We start from the raw sequence: 22,273 nt of genomic DNA, 5'->3' as shown, positions 1-22,273 counted from the left end.
GTCGTTCAAGTCGAAATGGTTGGACATTATTTTTCTTTTATTTCGAAAATCCTTTGTTCGTCATTTTGTCTGATGATTAGATTCGAATAATTTTTTTGTTATTGAATCCATTTTATTGTTTGTTTTTTTTGGTTTGTTTTTCATCATGTTTTTCGTTCCAGATATTTTGGTCCGAAAAGGTCCATTATCAATTGTATGGTTAGCAGCTCATTATGATAAAAAATTAACCAAATTTCAGGTTATGTCATCAAATATTGATGATTTAATCAATATAATAACATCATCGAATATAAAAATTTCTTTACGTATTACTTGTGATCTTATGATTGGTTTATCTAAATTAATTAAAATCAAAAGTAAATTTCTTTATAATGAATCTAATCGTCGTACAACGGCCATACATATTATGGCCGGTCAAATCAATGGTCGTACTAAATCAAAATCACGAACTAAGGTTATCGATCTGCCAGATGATCGATTTTCAGTTGATTTAAATCTACCTGAAATATATGAATTTATTGACATGAATCTACCAGATCCATCAACAGTGTTTCCAAAATCATTTACCGATCTAGATCGTAGCGTATCGAGAGGTATGATTACTATGCAGGAAATACCGCCATTGACTGAAGATGAGCTTCGTATGGAACAAGAAATTCATGATCGACTTTATGGCGATGTTGATTCGGTTGATTTTAATGAATTTTTTGATGATGTTTTACCGTTACCACGTCCTCAGCCACAATCACCACCTATTAGTGTTGCTCAATCATTGTCTCCGGAACTGATGCCACCACCATCTACACCTCCAATAGAAGCTACTTCTACATCGATGGTTGATGTTCAACGAATGGATGATGATGATGATCATCCAATAATGACCGAAATAAATACACCACCATTACCATTTTTTCAGACAAGTCCTACAGAAGCTGAAAAACAAAGTAACAAAAAACGTACTACATCGGAACAGGATTTTACTTCAACTATTGAAAAGCGACGTCGTACTGATACCAATATTACCGTTTATGACAATCTTCTTGGTAGTTTAGAATTACCTGTTTTAGATGAATCATCAAGACGTATCCAGCCACCACCACGACGACGACGACCAATTCGAAATGGACATCATTCTCGTCTTATCATTGATTATAATATTCGAATTTCTGATAATGTTATTCGAAAAAATATGCTTGAATCATATAATTGGTCAAATACATTGCCAAATATTTTTGTTCCAAAAAAGAAATTATTTGATACTTGTGCTGATCTATTTGATCGACCTAAACGATTATTGGCTAAAGGTTTTCAATTTTATTTTCAAAATGCTCGTCACAATTCACAACCAGAACCAGAAATTCAAACAACAGCAACAACAACAACAACAATGGAAAGAATCGATGCTGACACAATCGAAATGTCACCACATTTAGGTGAAGATTTTTTTCAAGAAACATTACCATCACCTTTTTTACAGCCATCGACACCACCACAACCAATTGATGAATTAACAGCACAATCACCAATTCATGATAATCTTCCACCAATTGATTATGATCATGATGAAATTCCAATGGCTAGAGGTGAACATATTATTGATGGTCAAGATGGTACAATACCACAGCCAAGTATTCCAGAATTTTCCATTACTGATCGTACAACTATTGATGAAAAATTTAACGAAACATTGGATGATTTGTTTGCAATATCTACCGATCATTTACAATTTGAACAACTAAACTTCTATGATAATCGTAAACGTACAGTTCTTTTGTATTTTTTCAATCTATTAGTAATGAAAAATAATGAACAAATTGATTTGGAACAAGAATCATCGATCGAACGATTTAATCCAATCTACATTCACCGTGTTAATAGATCTGAAGCTATTTAAAAGAAAAAAACATTTCAAAATAATGTTCGATTTTCATAATTTCTTTTAATAATTTTAAATTTTTGTTTAATCATTTTGAAATTTTTTTTTCTCTAAAAATTCAATTGATTTTTCTTTTCTTTTTTCATTAACTTGTAATAATAATCATTTATAACAATTGAATAAAACATTTTTCATTTTGAAAATTTTGTAGTTTTTGATGCACCTAAAAATCAAAGTGTAAATATCAAATTATGACGGAATTCGTTTCTTTCTTTTTTTTCACATATGTCATATGGCAAACTGATGAATCTCGGTAAAATTTTTTTTTTTGCCACTTCATGCATGATAAACATCAATTATAATCAATTGAAAGCCATCATTGTCCTTTGATTTTGAACCACGTATTGTTTTATCATTGTATTTTTAATTTTTTTTTTTATCAGTGTGCACACTGAAAAGTGTATTATTTCATTTCAGTTTTTTCCTAATCATATTTAGTGATTTGTTTATAAGTGAGCAGTTCGTGTTGTTTTCCTATTGAAATAGTTTTTGTTTTATTGAAAAAAAAGTGAAATTTTTTCGGTAAAAATGAATACAAATCTTTCAGCCTCACAAATCATGAAAAAACCGACGATTGATACTTTGATGAATATTGATTTATTTCAAAATGATTTAATGGCTATTGATCGGGAATTTTTACATAATATCAATTCGATTTTCAAAATATCAGATAATAGAAATGCAAATGGTTTTCTATTTATGACCGACATTGCTACGTATGCTTATGGTGATGAAATATGTAAATGGCTATCGTTGAATCATGATCCCAAACGACCAAAACGGATTAGCATTCTGGATGGAAAAAAAATTATTCAAGCTGATTCAGGTAACTCTTTTGTTGCCCTTCTAACAAATGATGGAATCGTATATCTAGCTAGCGGCAATTCGAATTGGAAAACGAAAAATACTTTTCGATTGATTAGCTTTGATAATCGTTTTAAAATGATAGCATGTGGATACAATCAAATATTGTTGTTACGACAAGATGGCAATGTTTTTGCTTTAGGACAAAATAATTTTTATCGAGCCAATAACTTATATGATAGTCAGCTAGTGTCATCGTATGACACTCTCGTGGACACTGGTTTAACAAGGATCAAATTAATAGTTTGTGGATGGCAACATTATTTTGCTCTTACAGATACGAATCAAGTTTATTCCTGGGGCCAAAATGCTGATGGACAATTGGGTCTTGGTGATAGATATGAACACAAAAAACCATCACTCGTTTCAATTTTTCGTGATAGTTCAATCAAAAATATTGTGGCCGGCTATAGTCATTCATTATTTTTGAATGCGAATGGCCAGATTTTTGGATGTGGTAATTGTAAATACAATATTAATAATTCAATTGATTATCAAACTCAACCAATCAAAATATCCCTTCATTCATTTCATTCATTTTAATCAAGAAAAAAAAATCCTTATACCAAAAAATAAGGATATAATACATTAACACAATAAGAAAAGAAAAAAAAACATGAAAGAGAAAAAAAAAAAATGATACACAATCAAAGAAAAATATTTTGAAAAAAAAAGAAAGAAAAAAAAAAAATAATAAAAATAAAATAATAATAATAATAGTAATTAAAAGAAAAAAAAAAATAACAACTGAAAAAAAAAACACAAAAAAAAAATCACTTAAATAAAAATAAAAGGTACAAAAAATTTATAAAAATATCATAATTATTTTTGAAAAAGTTGCTTAAATTGAAGTTGTTGCCAAAGTTTATAAGAATTCGAAGAAATGAAAAATTCTGGCAATGGAAAATAAGATGAATCGAATCCTCTAAGGCACCACAATTACAGTATGGATCATTTGCACGATTAATCCGATATAGATAGCCTCGAAAATCACCATGATTGGAAATGAATTGAGTGATTACATAGTCTGGGGAAAGATTGGAATTCCTCCTGTGAAAAATCGTTGGAAAAAACAATCTTGTAACACGGCCATTATTTGAAGATAGCCACAGACGATTCCATTTAATTGTCGTAATCCAACGAATAATTTTTTTCAAATAATTAAATGGACAAAAGAAGAAGGTAATATTATTCATGGTGGTAGCTTCTTTAGCTAGTTTATCAGCTAGTTCATTTCCAATATTTTGTTGATGACCACGAATCCATTTAATACAAATATGATTATCCTTAATCCAAGTTCGAATTTGATGAATAAGGTAATCAGTGTTCCAACGATTATTAATGGCATTTACTGTACTCAAAGAGTCAGTATAGATAATTGCAGTACTTTGTTTATCCTTTAACCAAAAGGCAGCCCGCTCAATAGCGAATTGTTCAGCTTGATAAACCGTACAATAGTTTGCCAATCTAAATTTAGCTTGAAAAATTGGATCTTCATCGATATTTTTATAAACGACAAAAGAAGATCCTAAATGACCATTTATTTTAGAGCCATCAGTAAAAATAATGAAATCATGATTATCATTGCAATTAGCACGAAGAATGGTTGAAGCTGGATGATTAAGTGAAGAAATTGGAACCTTAAGTTGACAACGAAGACCAAGAAAAACACCATTTGTTCTCAATATATAAATATGGTTCAAGTACTGAATTCTCAAATCAATGGGAAGAATATCAGCAATGACAAAAGCTGCATCAAAAGAAATGGTTTTATAACCACGAATCATGGATAAAACAAAATTGCGTTGAACCGATCGTAACTTGGTTATACATTTTTTGTTTACTTTATTTCCCCATATAGAACAGGCAAAAAGCATAATTGGTTCGATCGCCATGATATAAATATGTTTTAGAACATCGAATGATAAACCCCAAGTGTTACCATAACATTTTCTCAGCTGATGATATAAAAATAATGCTTTTTTTGAAACCGATTCAATGTGAGTAGTCCAATTTAATTTCTTATGAATCGAAACACCAAGATATTTAAAAACATCTACAACATCAACATGATCATCACCAAGTACAATTTGTTGTTGATCAATATTTCTTTTAGATGAAATGATCATCGCTTTTGTCTTCTGGGCATTAAACTTTAATGAAGTCCTATTACCAAAGTTCAATATCCACTTTAGAATAATATTCGTTCTATTTATACAGCAATCAATGTCATGATGTTGAACCATTAATACAATGTCATCCGCAAACGCTTGAAGATAACAATTTGGTGGAAGATTTAAACATAGCAAATCGTTAATAAGAATGTTCCAGAGCATCGGTGAGCTTTTCGCTCCTTGCGGACATCCGCCCGTAATTAATTTTTTAACGTTTGTACCAGAAATATTTAATGATGCGCTTCGATTTGACAGAAAATCTCTAAATATATGATATAAATTTGTAGGTAGATCGAAAAAGCGTAATTTTTCCAGTATCAAATCGAAGCGAGCTGATGGAAAAGCATTTGATAGATCGAGAAAAACCAGAATCATATGTTCTTTTTCATGTCGACACATTTCAATCTTATCAACTACGAATTTAATTGCTTCAACAGCAGATCTATTAGGAACATAGGCATATTGTTTGTTAGATAATATATTTTTTGATAGAATGAAGTGCGAAAGACGCTGGGTAATTAAATTTTCAAAAACCTTTCCCAATGTAGATAATAAAGATAACGGTCGAAAAGATTTGTATGTTTGATCGTTGTTGTTTTTCGGAATAATTTTGATAAAAGCTTCCTTCCAAATATTCGGAAAAATCGACACTGAGAAAAGTTTATTGAAAATCAATTTAAACAAATTAGGAACAGCAAGGTGAATATGTTTAATTATATTTGCAGATAAACCATCTGTTCCAGGGGCCTTTGTATCACTTTCGGCAGCAATTGCCCGATTTGTTTCAGATGAAGTGAAAAAAGGTTCATTCATTTCATTTCTTGATTTATAATTGCAGTGAATGTCACTGAATAGATCGACCTCCATATCCACAACAAATTTATCTATTAAAAATTTCGCACTTTCTAATGCCGAACTAGTATAAACATCATTATCCATTTTTATCGTATTGATGGTTGGATTACGATTTTTGTTTTTCAAATTTATGAAGACATTTTTCCAAACTGATTCTTTGGTATTTGACGAAAAGAATTTTTTACATTGATCGAATTTCGTTTTCTTGATTTCTTCCTTCAGGTGTTTTACTGAATCAATATATTTATTTCGCCAAATTTCCTTCAAAATGACACATTTTTGTCTTTGGAATCTTCTTCGAAAATTATTCATTTTGTTTGTTAGCTTTTGTATATGCCGATTAAATTTCGGTTTATTTGCATTTTGACATATTTTTGGTAACGTTTTATCACAAATCAAATGAATGCAATCAACAAAGTCCATAACGAGTACTTCTGTTTCAATTTTTTCTGAGACATTCTGAAATTTATTTATAAATGGTGTAATTGATTTAGAACAAGAATTTTCAAAAGGTAGCCAATCAATATTTTTTGTGACATATTTTCTAGTTGATGAACATTTATCATTAAAGGAATTGAAACCGATATCAAAGGCAATCAGCTTGTGATCTGAACCAGATTCTATATCAACGGTTCTCCAATTCGATGTCAAAGGTAGAGCATTATGATTGATTATTGTAATGTCGATATGGCTGGTGCCTTGATGATTTTCAAACGTAAAAGAACCATCATTCATAACAAAAAGATTATCACGAATAACCATTTCAATAATAGCATCACCTCTATTATCAACATTTGAACTGCCCCAGATTGGATGATGCGAGTTGAAATCCCCTGTAACAATAATTGGATAATGAGACATTTCATTGAATAAATTACTAATTAAGTCTACTTCTGCATTGAAAAGAGCATGATCAATATTTCTAGATAGGTAAACAGAAGATAAGATGATAGGATTATTTGTATTTATCATTACTGTGGTACAATGCGATGTAGTGAATTGAGATAGACCAATGATATTATTTAATGAAGAGACAATGGCACTTCTTGGTTTCTCTTTATGGTTAAAAATATTCATTTTTGGAAAACCATTTATGGTTGAATTATAATAATTGGGCTCTTGGACACATAAAATACTTGCACCAAGATGTTGAACATTACAGTTTAAAATTGATGATGATATAACACTATTTCTAACATTTTGAGACACAATAATAAATTTGTTTTCATCCTTCATAATTAATTCTTTTCGCCATTTCATTTAACAAAACACAATAGGTTGGGCAAGATTTACTTAAAGCATTATGATTCGTATCAATCCAGTTAGATGATTTTTCCAATGAATTTTTAAAAAGACAATTTACGCATGAGGTATAAGTTTTCTTACAATTTGAACCATAATGATCGTGACCACCACATTTATTACACGTCAGATTATTTGAACAATCAACAGATTTGTGTCCAAATCTCAGGCAGCGGTAACATTGAGTAATAGAAATGTAATTTTGAATGTGACAAGCATTATAGCCAATGAAAATTCTCTTTTCATCAATACATAATTTCCATAATTTTGGTGTAACTTTCAATATCGCAAATTGTTGACCATTTCTATCTATTTTCATAAATAAGATTTCAAAAGATTCATTTTGTTTTTCCATCATTAACCGAAATTTATCATTTTGATTAATTAAGCAATCCGTGAAGTCACTTTTAGATAGCGTAGAATCAATACCAAAGATAATCATTCTCGGAGAATGCTTACTAGGATTTGTCGAAAGCAGACCACAATTAGAATCATTCACTAGTTTATTTAATTTTTGGGAACTTTCTTTCGAACCACAGTTAATCAATATTTTATTTCTTGTCTTGATCTTATTCAAAATAGATATTTTATTCATTGCCAGTGTCTTATGGTCTATTTTTTCTGTAAGGATGTTTAAAGCCTGATTCATATCCTTAATTTCGGCACATGATGTTTTCACAATACATAAATGATTTGCGTTGATTTTGTCTTGTTTTTTGTTCACAACTTGGATTATTGGCTTTCTTTTTGGCTGATTAATATGTTCAATGTTCAATTTGCCATTTATCGCGACCAAAAAATTATCCATTTCTTTTTTGATATTATTATGGTAATTTTTCATGATAGATAATTCATTTTTCAGAACCTTACATTCTTTTTTGGTTTCAATAAGAGTTTTTCTATATGTTGACACTAGTAATTCACTGTTACGTAATTTGTTATGCAATGACATGCAGGATGCTGAAGCAGAAGAAGTTGGTGAACATAAAGATTGATTATCATTTCTTTGTTTTTCAATAATTTTTTGGCATTCGTTCAATTCATTCTCGTATCCAATTGAACAATTTTCGATATGAGATGCCATAAATAATAAAATTTGCCTGAAATTTGTAATTCTTGTGTTACCATGTGATTGGGCGATTTTTACCAGAATTTTTGAACAATCGAATAAATTTTTCACTTCTTCTTTTTTGAAAACTCTTTTTGAATTCGTTATTCTGCTGTTTGCCGCCATAAATGAATTCAATTATTAAAAATAAATATATCCAAAATATCCCTTGAAAATGTTCAAAATATTGTTTCGAAAAATTATTACAATTTTTCATTGGCTATCGTTAAATCATTCGATTATTATGGATGGGGTGAAGTAGAAAATATTTGTCGATTATCAATAAGAAAATTGAATGGTCAACCAAAATCATTTGCTGCTGCATCAGCAATGGTATTGGAATCACCAGTTACATTTGGTCTAACAACAGTAAATAATCAATTGGAATCAAAATATTCAATATCAATTATTCGATTATTCAATAATCCTGATAATTATGATGTTGAATTTGTTATCAATGATAAAAGTATATTTGCTAGTAAATGTTATCTTAGAATGGAATCAGAATATTTTTGCCGAATGTTTTCTGGTGATTGGAAGGAAAACAAACAGGTAACAATCGATGCTTATGGATATGATGCTTATTATGCTTATCTACATATGTTACATGTTGGTCAAATTAAAATAAATGAAAATAATTTATCGGAACTTATTGATTTGGCCAATTGTTATGGTGATAAACGATTAATGAAATATTGTTTAATATTTTTACGAAATGATCTTAATGAGGAAACTTTGTTCACTTATTTTCCATTGATTGTCCATTATGAACTGAATGAAATGTATGGCAAACTTTCGGAGATAACTATACAAAAAATTTTGCCAAAAATTTCTAAAAATCTTCCGGAAATAGAATAAATCTTAATAAATTTCTTGAATGGCTTTCTCAAGAAAGATCATTGGTTTGAAATAGATTTGTATATTTCAAAATTAATTTAAATAAAAAAAAAAATCTTCAATATTTTCTATCAATCGAATTTATCGATTTTTTTTAATCAAGTTTTGTTTTGTTTATTTCATAAATTTGTAATAAAATATTTTACATTTTGTCAATATTTCAAACAAAGTTATTGTATTTATTTTTTATTTTTTGCACTCAAAAATCAAAGTGTAGTTTTAAATTATGACGGAATTTTTCAGTGTATTTTTTCGGAGTGTATGAATGTAGTTAAAAACATGCGAAACAAATGAATCGTAATGATTCAAAAGACATTATCATGGCCTTGATATTTGTTGTTGTTGTTGTTTGTAATTGATCATTATTATGTATATGATTATCGATTGGCATTGTTTGAACCTATAAGATATTAGAAATTAGAATAAAAAAAAATTGTCATCATTAATAATATAACAAAGTTTCGAATCGATCGTGTTATACCGAAGAAGAACGACTGTTGTGAACGACGGTTTGATGATCGATCCAAATTCGATAAACAAAAAAACAAAACAATTTTTTGTTGTTGTTGTTGTTGATATTATTTTTTGGATTCTTGAGCAATAATAACTAAACAATGACTAAAAGTCATTTCAATCAGATTCTTTGACTAAGTTGAACACACGTTGCTTAAAAAATGATGTCAATAATACCAGAATCGTTAAAAAATATTCGTTTCGTAAAAATATTTCAACGTGGTTTTAGTTATTTAAAATTTTTTACATTTAGATTGGAATTTACAATTGAAGATTATCTGAATAAAAAAATACCATCAACATGGAAAACATTTGGACGAACTATTATGATTACATCAATGACATGGACAACTATATTTTGTCTTGGATGGTTGACATTGTTTCCAGAAAATCATCCATTTATGAGTTATCGTAATTTTGAAACAATATTAAAAACTGATCGTATGGATTTATTTATATTAGCATTATTTGTAATGTTAATCATATTGGAAATAATGTTTATAAATTTATCAATGAATGTTTTAAATTATCGTTCATATTTTGTTAAATTTATTGTTGATAATCAAAGCTATGATGAAAATGAATTATCAAAAAAAGCAATTGAATTTTTAAGAAAATTCTATTCAATTGTTTATTCAACAGGAACAATTGGTTTCTGTTTATATATTATCAATGGTATAGCTACAATTGGTTTTGGATATTATTGGGTATTTAAATTTTATGAAAAAAATCTAACAACAACAAATGAAATGATTATAAGTTTACCAATATTTGCTTTGATTTGTACTGATATAGCCTATCATATTGGACATATGATTATGACTTTTTTATCATTTATTATATTTGTTATTGAATTATTTCAAGTAAAATTAGAAGAATTATTTAAACTATCAAAAAAATGTTCAATCGTCGATGGTATAAAAGTGGATTGAAAAAAATATTTTGGAATCAATTTCAATATAAATATGTAAAACTTTATGCTGAAATTGCTAATTTTAATCAATCATTTGGTATAGTGCTTATGTATATTGAAACAATATCAAAATCATCAATTATAATATCATGTATGTTTTATAGTAAACAAAAAGAGATAAGTCAATATTGTATAATGGCAATTTTATCATTAATGTCAACATTTGTTTGCGTAACAAGTCTTTATTCACGTGTATCACGATTACCAACATATAATCGTCATTGTTGTAAATCAATAATGAAATGGTTAGCACGTACACAATGGTCATCATCAAAAACAAAATTTAAAAATACAATTACAAGACAAGGGATTATAATTATAAACCGAACACCGATCAAATCAAATCTATTTGTACAAATTATGAATGAAAATCAACTTGGCTTTACATGTGGTCATTTATTTTTCATTACTAAATATAAATATAATGAATTAGTTTTAATGAACATACCATTGATAATAATGTTTTATGAACAAATTTGTATGAATACATCATTATAAAAAAACAACTATTTACAAAATATTTTTTTTATAATCTAAATTGGCATAATTCATTTGGTTTTAATTAAAAATTAATCTGATGACAATATCTAAATTCTTTGAATAAATTATTGTCATAACAACCTTATTAAGTTTGATTTTAGCTTTCTTTTTTTTCAGTTTGTTTGTTTGTTTGTATTCCAGGTATTTTAAAGGTAAAAAAATGAAACAAAAAAACTTTAACCAAATATTTACCGTTTATACACTGAGAAACATTCAACAACAACCAAAATGCTGATGCGTAATTTTCAGCGTGTACACTGTTTTTTTTTTTTTTGGACTGACATGAAATCCATTTCCACTCAAGTATGATGATTTCCATTTTGTATTGTTTACAACGTTTGATGAATATTTTGCTTAATTATTTTTTTGTTTCTGTTGTTAGAACCGAATTTTTTTCTGAAAATAAAACAATGGCAAATTCGCCTGATACATGTGTTGATATTGAATTATTTCAAGATGATTTTCATCTTATCGATCGTGATTTTATCAGAAAAATTGTATCGATTTTTTGTGATCAGCATTATGGTTATCTTTGTATGACCAATGGTGCAACATATGCTTTTGGCAAATACATATGTTCATGGTTATCATTAAAACATGATCCGACACGACCAAAACGGATCAACATTTTGAATAGAAAGAAAATTATTCAAGTGGTTTCGGGCAATTTTTTTGTTGCTATTTTAACTTGTGATGGGAAAGTTTATCTGGCCAGCGATCATAATACAGAATGGAATACAAAAAGTACTCTCCGATTAATCTCCACTGGCGATGATTGTTATAAAATGATAGCATGTGGAAGCGAACATTTGTTGATGTTACGCCAAGATGGTCATCTTTTTGCCATAGGTGATAATAAATATGGTCAAATAACCGGAAGTTCTGTGTCATCATATGATACTCTCGTGAACACTGGTTTAACGAATGTCGAAAAAATAGCTTGTGGACTATTTCATTGTCTTGCTTTAACGAATACAAATAAATTTTATTCCTGGGGCATTAACCTTAATGGACAATTAGGTCTAGGTGATGAAAATGAAAGAAGAACACCATCACTCGTTTCATTTAAGAGTGATTTGATTAATAATCCGGTCAAAAATATCGTGGCCGGTTCATATCATTCTTTATTTTTACTCGAGGATGGTCAGATTTTCGGATGTGGGCATCTTCAACTTGGTATCAAAGTAACTGTACCGACAAAAATACCTCTTGAAAATGTTCAAAACGTTACATGTAAAAATTATCTCGAATTTTCATTGGCTTTGGTTGATTCATCACAGTATTATGTTTGGGGTAAAGATGAGAATAGCTTTTGGTCACAACCTCAAAAATTGAATGGTCAATTGAAATCATTTGCTGATGCATCCGCCATGATATCGAAATACTCAATGACATATGGTTTAACATCAACAATTGATGTGTTTGAATCAAATTGTCCAATATTGAACAGATCAATCACCCAACTCTTTAATAATTTGGAAAATTATGATTTTGAATTTATCATCGGCAACAAACGTATAATGGCATGTAAATCATTTCTAAAATCTGCATCTCGATATTTTTTTCGTACATTTTTTCGTAATTGGCGTCTTAAAGATAGTGTAACGATCGAATATTATTCCTATGATATTTTTTATTCTTATATTCGAATGTTACATGATGGCTATATTCGAATCGATATGAACAATATTACCGATTTAATTGATTTAGCACATTTCTACGATGATGAACAATTAATGGAATATTGTCAAACATTTATTCGTAAAAATCTTACTCAACAATCGATTCATTCACTTATTCCATTGATAATCAATTATAAATTGGATGAATTAGATGATGATCTTTGTCAATATTTCGAACAAAAAACTTTGCCAAAATTTTGTGATAATTTACTGATGGCCGATGAAAATACTTTAAATCATTTTTTGAATTGGTTCTATCAAGAGCAAACACTTTTTTTGATAACAAAATCATGATTGCTTTCAATTCAATCAACCATTTTTTGAACTATAAATAATTTTGTTTTTAAAATGTAATTTAATAAAATTTTACAATATTAAATGTCGAAAAATTCTTATCATTTTGCATTGTATTTAATATTGTATAAAGTATTCAAAACTATTATTTTTTTGTATTCCAGGAATTTTAAGGTAAAAAAATGAAACCAAAAAATTTTAACCAAAAAAAATCAATATTTGGTAATTTGGTAATTTTTATTCTATTTAAAAAAATATGCATAAATGTTACGTTTTTTTTTCATTTTATTTACCGTTTATACACTGAGAAACATGCAACAACAACCAAAATGCTGCTGCGTAATTTTCAGCGTGTCTACACTGTATTTTTTTTTTTTTTTGACTGACATGAAATCCATTTCCACTCAAGTATGAAGATTTCCATTTTGTATTGTTTACAACGTTTGATGAATATTTTGCTTAATTATTTTTTTGTTTCTGTTGATAGAACCGAATTTTTTACTGAAAATAAAACAATGGCAAATTCACCTGATACATGTGTTGATATTGAATTATTTCAAGATGATTTTCATCTTATTGATCGTGAATTTATCCGAAAAATCGTATCGATTTTTTGTGATAATAATTTTGGTTATTTTTTGGTGACCAACGCTGCAACATATGTTTTTGGCGATAAAATATGTAGATGGTTATCATTAAAACATGATCCCACACGACCACAACAGATCAATATTTCGAATGAAAAGAAAATCATTCAAGTAGATTCGGGCAAGGAATTTGTTGCTATTTTAACTTGTGATGGAAAAGTTTATCTGGCCAGTGGAAATTCAAATTGGCAAACGAACAATACTCTCCGATTAATCTCTACTGGTGATGATTGTTATAAAATGATAGCATGTGGAAGCGAACATTTGTTGATGTTACGGCAAGATGGTCATCTTTTTGCCATAGGTGATAATAAATATGGTCAAATAACCGGAAGTTTAGCATCATCATATGAAACTATGATCGACACTGGTTTAACGAATGTTGAAAAAATAGCTTGTGGACTATGGCATTGTCTTGCTTTAACGAATAATAATGAATTTTATTCCTGGGGCATTAACTTAAATGGACAATTAGGTCTAGGTGACGAAAATGAAAGAAGAACACCATCACTCGTTTCATTTCAGAGTGATTTGATTAATAATCCGGTCAAAAGTATCGTGGCCGGTTCATATCATTCTTCATTTTTACTCGAGGATGGTCAGATTTTTGGATTTGGGTATCTTCAACTTGGTATCAAAGTAACTGTACCGACAAAAATACCTCTTGAAAATGTTCAAAACGTGGCTTGTACAAAAAATCTCAATTTTTCATTGGCTTTGATTGATTCATCACAGTATTACGTATGGGGTGAATATGATAAATGCTTCTGGTCACAACCTCAACAATTGAATGGTAAATTGAAATCATTTGCTGATGTATCAGCAATGATATTCAAATACCCAATGACATATGGCTTAACATCAACAATTGATGTGTTCGAATCAAATTGTCCAATATTGAACAGATCAATCACCCAATTATTAAATAATCCGAAAAATTATGATTTTGAATTTATTATCGGTGATAAACGTATAAAGACATGTAAATCATTTCTAAAATCGGCATCTACATATTTTTTACGTATGTTTTTTCGTAATTGGCAACAAAAAGATAGTGTAACCATCGAATATTATTCCTATGATACATACTATTCTTATATTCGAATGTTACATGATGGCTACATTCGAATCGATATAAACAATATTGCCGAATTGATCGATTTGTCAAATTTCTATGATGATGAACGATTGATGAAATATTGTCAAAAATTTATTGGTAAAAATTTTACCCAACAATCGATCCATTCACTAATTCCATTGATAATCAATTATAAATTGGATGGATTCGATGATGATCTTTATCAATATTTGGAACAAAAAACATTGCCAAAATTTTGTGACAATTTACAAATGGCCAATGAAAATACTTTAAATCATTTTCTTAATTGGTTCTATAATGAACAAACATTCTTTTGAACTTTTAATTAATCAACCATTTTTTTGAATTGAATTATAGAAAATTTTGTTTAAAATGTTGAAATATAATTTAATAAAATTTTACATTTTGTTTAATATTCAAAACAATTAATTTTTTTTTGTTCTATTGAAAAAGCAAAATTTTTCGAGAACAAAATTTTTTTTCTTTTAAAATTGATAACAACAAAAAAAATGATGAAATATGTGTGTTAATGAAAAATAGAAATCTTAATAATGAACAAGGACAGATGAACGGATACTTTTCGAACTTTTTGAAAGGAAATAAAATACAATGATAAATTCACCCGATCAATAAGATCAAAATCATTTTGATATAATTCAATATCGACACAGGTATCGGGTGAATTATTAATTAATATTTCGTTTTTCTTTTCATTTTATTTACCGTTTACACTGAGAAACATGCAACAACAACCAAAATGCTGCTGCGTAATTTTCAGCGTGTATACACTGTATTTTTTTTTTTTTTTTTGACTGACATGAAATCCATTTCCACTCAAGTATGATGATTTCCATTTTGTATTGTCTACAACGTTTGATAAATATTTTGCTTAATTATTATTTTTTTTTGTTTCTGTTGATAGAATCGAATTTTTTACTGAAAATAAAACAATGGCGAATTCGCCTGATGCATGTGTTGATATTGAATTATTTCAAGATGATTTTCATCTTATCGATCGTGAATTTATCCGAAAAATTGTATCGATTTTTTGTGATCAGCATCATGGTTATCTTTGTATGACCAATGGTGCAACATATGCCTTTGGCAAATACATATGTTCATGGTTATCATTAAAACATGATCCGACCCGACCAAAACGGATCAACATTTTGAATAGAAAGAAGATTATTCAAGTGGTTTCGGGCAATTTTTTTGTTGCTATTTTAACTTGTGATGGGAAAGTTTATCTGGCCAGTGGAAATTCTATTTGGAAAACGAACAATAGCCTTCGATTAATCTCTACTGGTGATGATTGTTATAAAATGATAGCATGTGGATACAGACATTTGTTGATGTTACGCCAAGATGGTAATGTTTTTGCCATAGGTGATAATGAATTTGGCCAAATAACCGGAAGTTTAGCATTATCATATGAAACTTTGATCGACACTGGTTTGGGAAATATTAAATTAATTACTTCTGGATGGGATCATTGTCTTGTCCTCACGAATTCCAATAAACTGTATTCATGGGGCCATAATTCGAATGGACAATTAGGTCTTGGTGATAAAAATGACCGTAGAATGCCATCACTCGTTTCATTTAAAAATGATTTGATTAACAATCCGATCAAAAGTATCGCGGCCGGTGCATTTCATTCATTATTTTTACTCAAGGATGGTCAGATTTTCGGATTTGGGTATTTTCAAAATCAAAATAATACTCTACCGAAAAAAATACCTATTGAAAATGTGAAAAACGTTACATGTAAAAATTTTCACAAATTTTCATTGGCTTTGGTTGATTCATCACAGTATTATGTATGGGGTGAATATGATAAATACTTCTGGTTACAACCTCAAAAATTGAATGGTCAATTGAAATCATTTGCAGATGCATCAGCAATGATATCGAATTACTTAATGACATATAGTTTAACATCAACAATTGATGTTTTCGAATCAAAAAGTGCAACATTGAACAGATCAATCACCCAACTCTTTAATAATCCGGAAAATTATGATTTTGAATTTATCATCGGCAACAAACGTATAATGGCATGTAAATCATTTCTAAAATCGGCATCTCGATATTTTTTTCGTACATTTTTTCGTAATTGGCGCCACAAAGATAGTGTAACGATAGAATATTATTCCTATGATATTTTTTATTCCTATATTCGAATGTTACATGATGGCTATATTCGAATCGATATGAACAATATTACCGATTTAATTGATTTAGCACATTTCTACGATGATGAACAATTAATGGAATATTGTCAAACATTTATTCGTAAAAATCTTACTCAACAATCGATTCATTCACTAATTCCATTGATAATCAATTATAAATTGGATGAATTAGATGATGATCTTTATCAGTATGTCGAACAAAAAACATTGCCAAAATTTTGTGACAATTTACTGATGGCCGATGAAAATACTTTGAATCATTTTTTGAATTGGTTTTATCAAGAACAAACACTTTTTTTGAAAACAAAATCCTGATTACTTTCAATTCAATCAATCATTTTTTTGAACTATAAATAATTTTGTTTTTAAAATGTAATTTAATAAAATTTTACAATATTAAATGTCGAAAAATTGAGTTATTTTTGTAGACAAAAAAAATGGCTAAAATTGATACTGACAACATATATATGGTTTTTTAACACCTCCACCTTTTGACACAAAGTTTAAAATTATATGAGTTTTATTTGAGAGTTTGTCTACATTTTATTATGATTTACAACAATAATTTTTGTTAAAGATTTCGAACTGGTATTTTTCGAACTTTTTGAAGGAAAACAAACAAACAAAAAAAAACAATGATAAATTCGCCTGATACCTGTGTCGATATTGAATTATATCAAAATGATTTTGATCTTATCGATAGTGAATTTATTCGAAAAATTATATCGATTTTTTGTGATCAAGATCATGGTTATCTTTGTTTGACTAACGATTCAACAACATATGCTTTCGGCCAAGACATTTGTAATTGGTTATCATTGGTACATGATCCGATACGACCACAACTAATTACAGCATTAAATGGTAAAAAAATTATTCAAATTGATTCGGGTACTGATTTTGTTGCCATTTTAACTTGTGATGGTCAAATTTATCTGGCCAGTGGAAATTCAATTTGGCAAACAAACAATAATCTTCGATTAATCACTACTGGTGATGATCGTTTTCATATGATTGCCTGTGGAGCCAATTATTTATTATTGCTAAGATGTGATGGTCATATTTTTGCTATGGGTGATAATGAATATGGTCAGATAACTGGAAGTTTAACATCATCATATGAAACTATGGTCGACATTGGTTTAGAACATATTAAATTGATCACTTCTGGATATCATCATTGTCTTGCTCTTACGAATTCGAATAAACTTTATTCATGGGGCCGTAATGAAAACGGACAATTAGGTGTTGGTGATAAAAATGGACGAAAAGCACCATCACTCGTTTTATTTCAGATTAATTTTATTAATAATCCAATAAAAAGTATAGTAGCCGGTGGATATCATTCGTTATTTTTGTTCGAGGATGGTCAAATTTTTGGATGTGGTTATCTTCAATCGGCTAATGATATAAATGTAATTGTGCCGACAAAATTACCATTTGAAAATGTGCAAAACGTGGCTTGTGCAAATTATCTTAATTTTTCAATGATTCTGGTTCAATCATCACAGTATTATGTATGGGGTGAACATCAGAAAAAATCATGGTTTCCACCTCAAAAATTGAATGGTCAATTTAAATCATTTGCTGCTGCTGCATCTATGTTAAGAGAATTGCCAATGACATATGGTTTAACATCAACAATTGGTGTGTTTGAATCAAAAGGTTCAATATTGTGCAGATCAATCATCCAACTCTTTAATAATCCAAAAAATTATGATTTTGAATTTATTATCGGTGATAAACGTATCCAAACATGTAAATCATTTCTACAATCGGCATCTGCATATTTTTTTCGTATGTTTTTTCGTAATTGGCGACAAAAAGATAGTGTAACCATCGAATATTATTCCTATGATATTTTTTATTCTTATATTCGAATGTTACATGATGGCTATATTCGAATCGATATAAACAATATTGCCGAATTAATTGATTTGGCACATTTTTACGATGATAAACAATTAATGGAATATTGTCAAACATTTATTCATAAAAATCTTACTCAACATTCGATCCATTCACTTATTCCATTGATAATTAATTATAAATTGGATGGATTCGATGATCTTTATCATTTTATAGCCGAAAAAACTTTGCCAAAATTTTGTAACAATTTACAGATGGCCAATGAAAATACTTTAAATCATTTTCTTTATTGGTTTTATAATGAACAAACATTTTTTAAATAACAAAATCCAGATTCCTTTGAAATAATCAATCGTTTTTTTCTGAATTGAACTATATATTTTTAAACAATCAAATAATTTACAAAATTTTCTTCATTTTGGTCATGTATTCAATGAAAGGTCCATTGTTATGTGTTTCGTCAGAAAAAAAAAGATGCTCAAATTCGTTAGTTTTTCTTTTCCAACGTTATTCTTTACGTGGAAATTGAAAATTTTTTTCATTCAATTTCGATTTGCCTTGAAAAAAAACAAACATAAAAATGGAAAGATCACCCGATACTATTATTGATATTGATTTGTTTAATAAAATTTTCAATTCATTTGAAAAAGAATTTCTTCAAACTATTGTTTCGATTGCTAATCTTTTTGGTGAATGTCAAGAATTTATTCTTATGACAAAAAATTCTACATTTGTTTATGGACAACAAATATGTACATGGTTATCATTGAATCATGAACAACAACGACCACAAATGATTACATGTTTAAATGGTAAAAAAATTATTCAAGTTGATTCGGGCAGTGATTTTGTTGCCATTTTAACTAGTGATGGTCAAGTTTATCTGGCAAGTGGAAATTCAGTTTGGCAAACGAACAATACTTTTCGTTTAATTTCTACCGATAATGATCGTTTTCATATGATTGCCTCTGGTGCTAATCATTTATTATTGTTACGACGTGATGGTCATCTTTTTGCCATAGGTGATAATGAATTTGGCCAAATAACCGGAGAATTGAAATCGTCTTATGAAACTATGATCGACGCTGGTTTGTGTAATATAAAATTAATTACTTCTGGATGGCAACATTGTCATGCTTTAACCAGATCAGGACGAGTGTATTCCTGGGGCCGTAATGAAAACGGACAATTAGGTATCGGCAATTTGGAAAATCAAAAACAACCACATATTGTTAGATTTTCGAATAATTTTATCAAAACAAATCGATTGAAAAATATTGTTGCTGCTCTTGGACATTCATTATTTTTATTTGAAAATGGTGAAATTTTTTCTTGTGGCTACAATAAACATGGCCAACTTGGTCTTGGTGATAATGATAATCGATCTAAACCAGAAAAAATAACTATAGAATCAGTAAAAAAAGTTGTTTGTTCAAAATTTCACGAATTTTCTATCGCATTAACTAAATCATCCGATTATTTTATATGGGGTCGAAAGATTAATGAAGATTATTATGAAATTCCTACAAGTTTGAATAAAAAACCAATTTCATTTGTACAAGCATCGGCATCAATATTGCCATTACCATTAACATTTGGTTTAACATCGGTTATCTATTTATCTACACCAAAACGTTTATCAACAATATCATCGATACAAGAATCAATTATTCATTTATTCGATAATCCAGATAATTATAATGTAGAATTTGTTATTGGTAATAAATTCATTCGTGCATGTAAACATTATCTGAAATCAATATCCGATTATTATTGTCGTATGTTTTCGGGTGATTGGCGTGAAAATAATCGTGTCATAATCGATGCTTATAGTTATGATACATATTATGCATATTTATCAATGTTACATAATGGTGGTTTTATTGAAATCGATGAAAAAATTATTGCCGAATTAATTGATTTAGGTAATTGTTATGGTGATCAACAATTATTACAATATTGTCGTACATTTATATATGAAAAATTGAATAATTCAACTATCGAATTATATCAACCATTAATAACAAAATATGAAATGATTGAATTTGATGCACTTATTCGTGAAATAACATTCAATAGAATATTAACTAAAATCAATGATAGTATTAAAAATAAGGATATAAATTTTACTAGAAAATTTCTTCATTGGTTTTATAATGAACAAACATTTTTTAAAGATAATTGATTTTTTTTAATTAAATATAAATAAAAATTTATAATAACATTTTTTTCCGGTCCATTGCATTGCATACAATATTTAATTTAAATAATCATTCATTCATGCACGGGGTATGAAACGAATGTTGACAGATGATTTTGGCCGTAAAACTATTGAAGGTTCTATTGCAACACCATAAATGTTTTCAGCGGATTCTATACGATATTTGGATAACAAAGTGGCCAATATGATTTTCTGTTCTTGTAAAGCAAATTTTTGTCCCATACAATTGCGTGGTCCGACTGAAAATGGTACAAATGCAAATGGATTCATACAGCCACAATAATGTTTAGAACCTTCGATAAAACGATCAGGTATGAAACGTTCCGGTTGTTGGAAATTATTATTATTATAAATTATTATTAAAATCTGTTAAAGAACCTGTTGAAATTCCGATTAATCAACTAATCAACCAATTTTTTTTGTTGTCGTTTTTTTCTGTTGAAAATCCGTATTGTAATAACAATTTATTAATTTTCTTAATAATTAGATTTCAACCGAACAATATAGAAAGATAAATTATTGATTAAATATTCAAACATTGTTGTTGATGTTTTTGTTGGGAGGAAAGAAATGAAAATAATAATAATGAATGAATTAAAATTAAACTTGAATTTGTCTAATGATAAAATCATTCGAACAACTTAGGCCAGGTATCATCTCATTTGATGGTAATTTTTGTTGATTTCGATATTCAATACGTTCAATACGTTTACATCGATTTTGAAATGGATTATGGTAAAAATAAAGCAATGATAATGCAATTGTTTGATATAGTATAGCATTGATGGCTGTCATTATGATACTATGATAGTATTCTTCATCATGATTCAAACCGAATCTATACAACAGCACTTGAATTTCTCTATGACCACATCGACCGAAACCATATACTAAAAAATATATAGCTTGTATTTGATACCGGAAAAGATTGAAAGTCGTAATCAATTTGAATGCATAATGCGATATATTTGGAGTCAATATGCTGCTAATTGATAACAACAATACAGCTGGAATTGAAATGTAAAGTTTTAATGGATTGCTTCCAAACAAAATAGAAAGCGTATAGCTGGCACCTTGAAATGCAATCATTGGCAGTATGATGAT

General features: G+C 28.7%; 8 protein-coding genes across 8 annotated transcripts; all 8 read left to right on the top strand.

Moving 5' to 3' along the window:
• Positions 1 to 24: 24 nt before the first annotated feature.
• Positions 25 to 2,002, top strand: LOC113799172 (uncharacterized). The gene has a single exon (XM_027349766.2). It carries the CDS (start codon positions 146 to 148, stop codon positions 1,892 to 1,894), a length of 1,749 nt encoding a protein of 582 aa, XP_027205567.2. The 5' UTR covers positions 25 to 145; the 3' UTR covers positions 1,895 to 2,002.
• Positions 2,003 to 2,222: 220 nt separating this feature from the next.
• Positions 2,223 to 3,382, top strand: LOC142645349 (RCC1 and BTB domain-containing protein 2-like). Its single transcript, XM_075821387.1, has one exon. The coding sequence runs from the start codon at positions 2,465 to 2,467 to the stop codon at positions 3,341 to 3,343; it is 879 nt and encodes a 292-aa protein (XP_075677502.1). The 5' UTR covers positions 2,223 to 2,464; the 3' UTR covers positions 3,344 to 3,382.
• Positions 3,383 to 8,420: 5,038 nt separating this feature from the next.
• Positions 8,421 to 9,153, top strand: LOC113799169 (RCC1 and BTB domain-containing protein 1-like). Its single transcript, XM_027349763.2, has one exon. The coding sequence runs from the start codon at positions 8,570 to 8,572 to the stop codon at positions 9,095 to 9,097; it is 528 nt and encodes a 175-aa protein (XP_027205564.2). The 5' UTR covers positions 8,421 to 8,569; the 3' UTR covers positions 9,098 to 9,153.
• Positions 9,154 to 11,437: 2,284 nt separating this feature from the next.
• On the top strand, positions 11,438 to 13,157 carry LOC113792384 (RCC1 and BTB domain-containing protein 1-like). The gene has a single exon (XM_027342273.2). The coding sequence runs from the start codon at positions 11,468 to 11,470 to the stop codon at positions 13,136 to 13,138; it is 1,671 nt and encodes a 556-aa protein (XP_027198074.2). The 5' UTR covers positions 11,438 to 11,467; the 3' UTR covers positions 13,139 to 13,157.
• Positions 13,158 to 13,511: 354 nt separating this feature from the next.
• LOC113792386 (RCC1 and BTB domain-containing protein 2-like) lies at positions 13,512 to 15,213 on the top strand. Its single transcript, XM_075821377.1, has 2 exons — positions 13,512 to 13,546; positions 13,626 to 15,213. The coding sequence occupies exon 2, from the start codon at positions 13,654 to 13,656 to the stop codon at positions 15,199 to 15,201; it is 1,548 nt and encodes a 515-aa protein (XP_075677492.1). The 5' UTR covers positions 13,512 to 13,546; positions 13,626 to 13,653; the 3' UTR covers positions 15,202 to 15,213.
• Positions 15,214 to 15,526: 313 nt separating this feature from the next.
• On the top strand, positions 15,527 to 17,488 carry LOC113799171 (RCC1 and BTB domain-containing protein 2-like). Its single transcript, XM_075821374.1, has one exon. The coding sequence runs from the start codon at positions 15,835 to 15,837 to the stop codon at positions 17,392 to 17,394; it is 1,560 nt and encodes a 519-aa protein (XP_075677489.1). The 5' UTR covers positions 15,527 to 15,834; the 3' UTR covers positions 17,395 to 17,488.
• Positions 17,489 to 17,609: 121 nt separating this feature from the next.
• On the top strand, positions 17,610 to 19,391 carry LOC113792383 (RCC1 and BTB domain-containing protein 2-like). The gene has a single exon (XM_027342272.2). The coding sequence runs from the start codon at positions 17,715 to 17,717 to the stop codon at positions 19,269 to 19,271; it is 1,557 nt and encodes a 518-aa protein (XP_027198073.2). The 5' UTR covers positions 17,610 to 17,714; the 3' UTR covers positions 19,272 to 19,391.
• Positions 19,392 to 19,393: 2 nt separating this feature from the next.
• LOC113799170 (RCC1 and BTB domain-containing protein 1-like) lies at positions 19,394 to 21,148 on the top strand. Its single transcript, XM_075821373.1, has one exon. The coding sequence runs from the start codon at positions 19,529 to 19,531 to the stop codon at positions 21,131 to 21,133; it is 1,605 nt and encodes a 534-aa protein (XP_075677488.1). The 5' UTR covers positions 19,394 to 19,528; the 3' UTR covers positions 21,134 to 21,148.
• The last annotated feature ends 1,125 nt before the right edge of the window (positions 21,149 to 22,273 follow it).

Source organism: Dermatophagoides pteronyssinus, unplaced genomic scaffold, assembly GCF_027571235.1.
Source record: "Dermatophagoides pteronyssinus isolate colony J.1.1.1.1 unplaced genomic scaffold, Derpt_VIB-CSIC_2022.12 sq0010, whole genome shotgun sequence".
In the NCBI taxonomy this organism is placed as follows: domain Eukaryota; kingdom Metazoa; phylum Arthropoda; class Arachnida; order Sarcoptiformes; family Pyroglyphidae; genus Dermatophagoides; species Dermatophagoides pteronyssinus.
This window is presented reverse-complemented; position numbering and strand designations above follow the sequence as displayed.